The 2998-nt window shown below is 36.9% G+C and overlaps 1 protein-coding gene across 1 annotated transcript; it reads left to right on the top strand.

The window, feature by feature from the left end:
- Positions 1-329: 329 nt before the first annotated feature.
- Positions 330-2627, top strand: LOC138868335 (uncharacterized). The gene is made up of 4 exons (XM_070145886.1): positions 330-858; positions 967-1061; positions 1167-1502; positions 2202-2627. Exons 1-4 carry the CDS (start codon positions 330-332, stop codon positions 2625-2627), a joined length of 1386 nt encoding a protein of 461 aa, XP_070001987.1.
- The last annotated feature ends 371 nt before the right edge of the window (positions 2628-2998 follow it).

Genomic DNA, 2998 nt, shown 5'->3' with positions numbered 1-2998 from the left:
TGGGATCGATGTAATGCAATAGTAGTTTCGTAGCTTACTGGAAATGTGAGCAAAGAATTGCTAAGTGGAGTTCTATTTCGTTCCAATGTGCTCTTGGTTTGGACGGAATTGCAGGAGAGGTTCAATAAAGTGAATGGATCACGCTTGTACTCTCTTCACAAGGAGATATTTACTTTGACTCAAGGAACTTCATCTGTGTCAGTGTACTATTCAAGGTTGAAGGATTTATGGGATGAGTATGATTCAATGATGCCACCTCCTTCATGTGACTGTGAGAAATCAAAGGATTTTGTAGTGCATTTGCAATATCAACGCCTATTACAATTTTAATGGGTCTGAATGAAGGTTATAGTCAGGCAAGGAGTCAAATTCTAATGAAGTATAAGGTAATTAATGTGAACCAAACGTATGCCTTGATTGTTCAGGATGAGAGTCAAAAACTTACGGCAGGAAGTAACTATATTACAGCTGAAACCATGGAATCAGCTGCAATGTTCACAACCAGAAACAATGTACCTAAGAATAAGAGAAATTGGAGTGTAGAATGTGACTACTGTCATAGAAAAGGTCACACAAGGAATGGTTGTTTCAAGCTGATGTATTGTGGTTACTGCAACAAGAGTGGTCATCTTAAGGAAAATTGCTACAAACTGCTTGGGTATCCTATAGGTTTCAAGTCTAAGGCCAAAGCTAATGTGGTTGATGGGCATTCTCTACAATCTGAGACTGGTGCAACCAATCAAGGAAACATCAATTCTTCCAACACTGCTGCACCAATGATCACACATGAGCAATATAATATGCTACTCAGCATGCTCAGTAAGTCTTCCACATATGAAACAAGTGTAAACTTGGCAGGTAAGTGTTTTATTGTTAAAAATAATGCAGTATATTGGATGGTAGACACAGGAGCTACAAATTACATGACATGAAACAAACGTTTGTTGTTGGATGATGGTAAAGTAGGAAGTGTTGGAAATGTGCAAATACCAATAGGAGAGTATGCTAAAGTAACAAAAATAGAAAACAGTCCTTTGGCAGGAGGTGATATCCTTAAGTATGTGCTTTGTGTGCCAAGTTTTAAATTGAATCTATTATCAGTGTCCAAATTGACCAAGGAACTGAATTGATATGCAATATTATTTCCTAAACATTTTATATTTCAGGATCTTTGCACGGGGAAAGTGAAGGCGACTAGTAGCAGAGAAGATCATTTGTATGTACTGAGAACACACCATAAGGACGCTGGAATAAATAGAACAAAGGCTATGGCAGTAGAGCAGATGAAGGAACCTAAGATTTGGCATAGGAGATTAGGCCATGTGCCGCCTATGGCAGTCATTAGAAAGATTTCTAGTTTTAGGATTATAGATGTTTTTCAATTACAGCATTGTGATATGTGCCCCGTGTCTAGGCAAACAAGATTACAATTCTCTGTTAATACTAGTAGAGCAGATGAATCCTTTGATTTGATACACATGGATGTATGGGGTCCTTATAAGGTTCCAACCTATAATGAAATAAATTACTTTTTGACATTAGTAAATGATTACACAATATGGACATGGATTTTCTTAATGAGAGTGAAATCAGATGTGTTTACTTAAAACATTTATTGCAATAATTCTTAACCAATTTGGAAAGATAATCAAAGTGTTTAGGTTAGATAATGGATCTAAGTTTTTTAACATGTCTTGCAAGGAATTATTTGCACACCATAGGATTTTGAACCAGAGTTCTTGTACTTACACTCCTCAACAGAATGGAGTGGTGGAGAGGAAACATAGTCACCTCCTAGTAACAGCAAGAGCAATTAGGTTCCAATCTAATTTGTCAATTCGATTCTGGGGCACATGTGTAGAAGCAGCAATATATATAATAAATAGGGTGTCATCTACCATCTTAAAAGGTAAATCTCCTTTTGAAGTGTTGTACAATAGGCCACCTTCTTTCGCTCACTGAGGGTGATAGGTTATCTTTGTTATGTAACTATTTTGCCAAAACAGGATAAGTTTGGTCCAAGAGCAGTGAAATCAGTTTTGCTAGGATATGATGTTCATCAGAAATGATACAAGTTATTTGATCTATGTAATAAAGTGTGCTCTATTAATAGAGATGTTATATTTCATGAAAGCATATTTCCTTTCCGGGAAAATCATAAAAACCAAAGCCCCCAAGGTACTGACATTACAAAATTGCAGAGGTTTTGTATGGTGGATGATTTAGACATTGCAAGTAGAAGCATTCTGTCTCATCAAGATGTTGTAGATCTTACTTCACATCAGAATCCAGGTGCATCAGCAGATCATGATCAAGAAAATCATGAATCTCAGGACCCTTATGAAGATGTGACAGGCTTTGTTGAAGACATAGAAGCAGTAGAAGAGACTCAAACAGCAGAATTGACTGAAAGAAGATCAGGAAGAACAACTAAGCCACCTATTTGGCTTAAAGACTATGTGAGGACTGATAAAAAATCAGGAGCACATGCTTATTTGTGCCCTATCTCAGATGTCATCAGTTATGACTTCTCGTCTTCCAAGTGTCAAAGCTTCATCACCAAGTTCTCTACAGACTTTGAGCCTAAAAACTATATACAAGAAGTTAAGGATACAAGATGGATATAAGCAATGTAGACAGGGATCAAGGCATTGCAAGACAACAAAACATGAACATTAATGCCTTTGCCACCAGAGAAGAAGGACATTGGTTGTCGATGGGTATACAAGATCAAATATAAAGCTACAAGTGAAGTGGAAAGATTTAAGTCAAGGTTGGTTGCCGAAAGATATAGCCAAAGAGAGGGACTTTATTATCAAGAAATATTCTCCCTTGTTATCAAGATGGTAACAGTGAGGACTGTTATTTCATTGGCAGCAATTGAATAATTGGACATTCGTCAAATGGATATCTACAATGCATTTTTGCAAGGTGATCTAACTGAAGAAGTATATATGGAATTACCACACGGGTTTACTTGTGAGGGACAACATCAAGT

This window comes from Nicotiana sylvestris, chromosome 5 (assembly GCF_000393655.2).
Source record: "Nicotiana sylvestris chromosome 5, ASM39365v2, whole genome shotgun sequence".
Classification (NCBI taxonomy): domain Eukaryota; kingdom Viridiplantae; phylum Streptophyta; class Magnoliopsida; order Solanales; family Solanaceae; genus Nicotiana; species Nicotiana sylvestris.
This window is presented reverse-complemented; position numbering and strand designations above follow the sequence as displayed.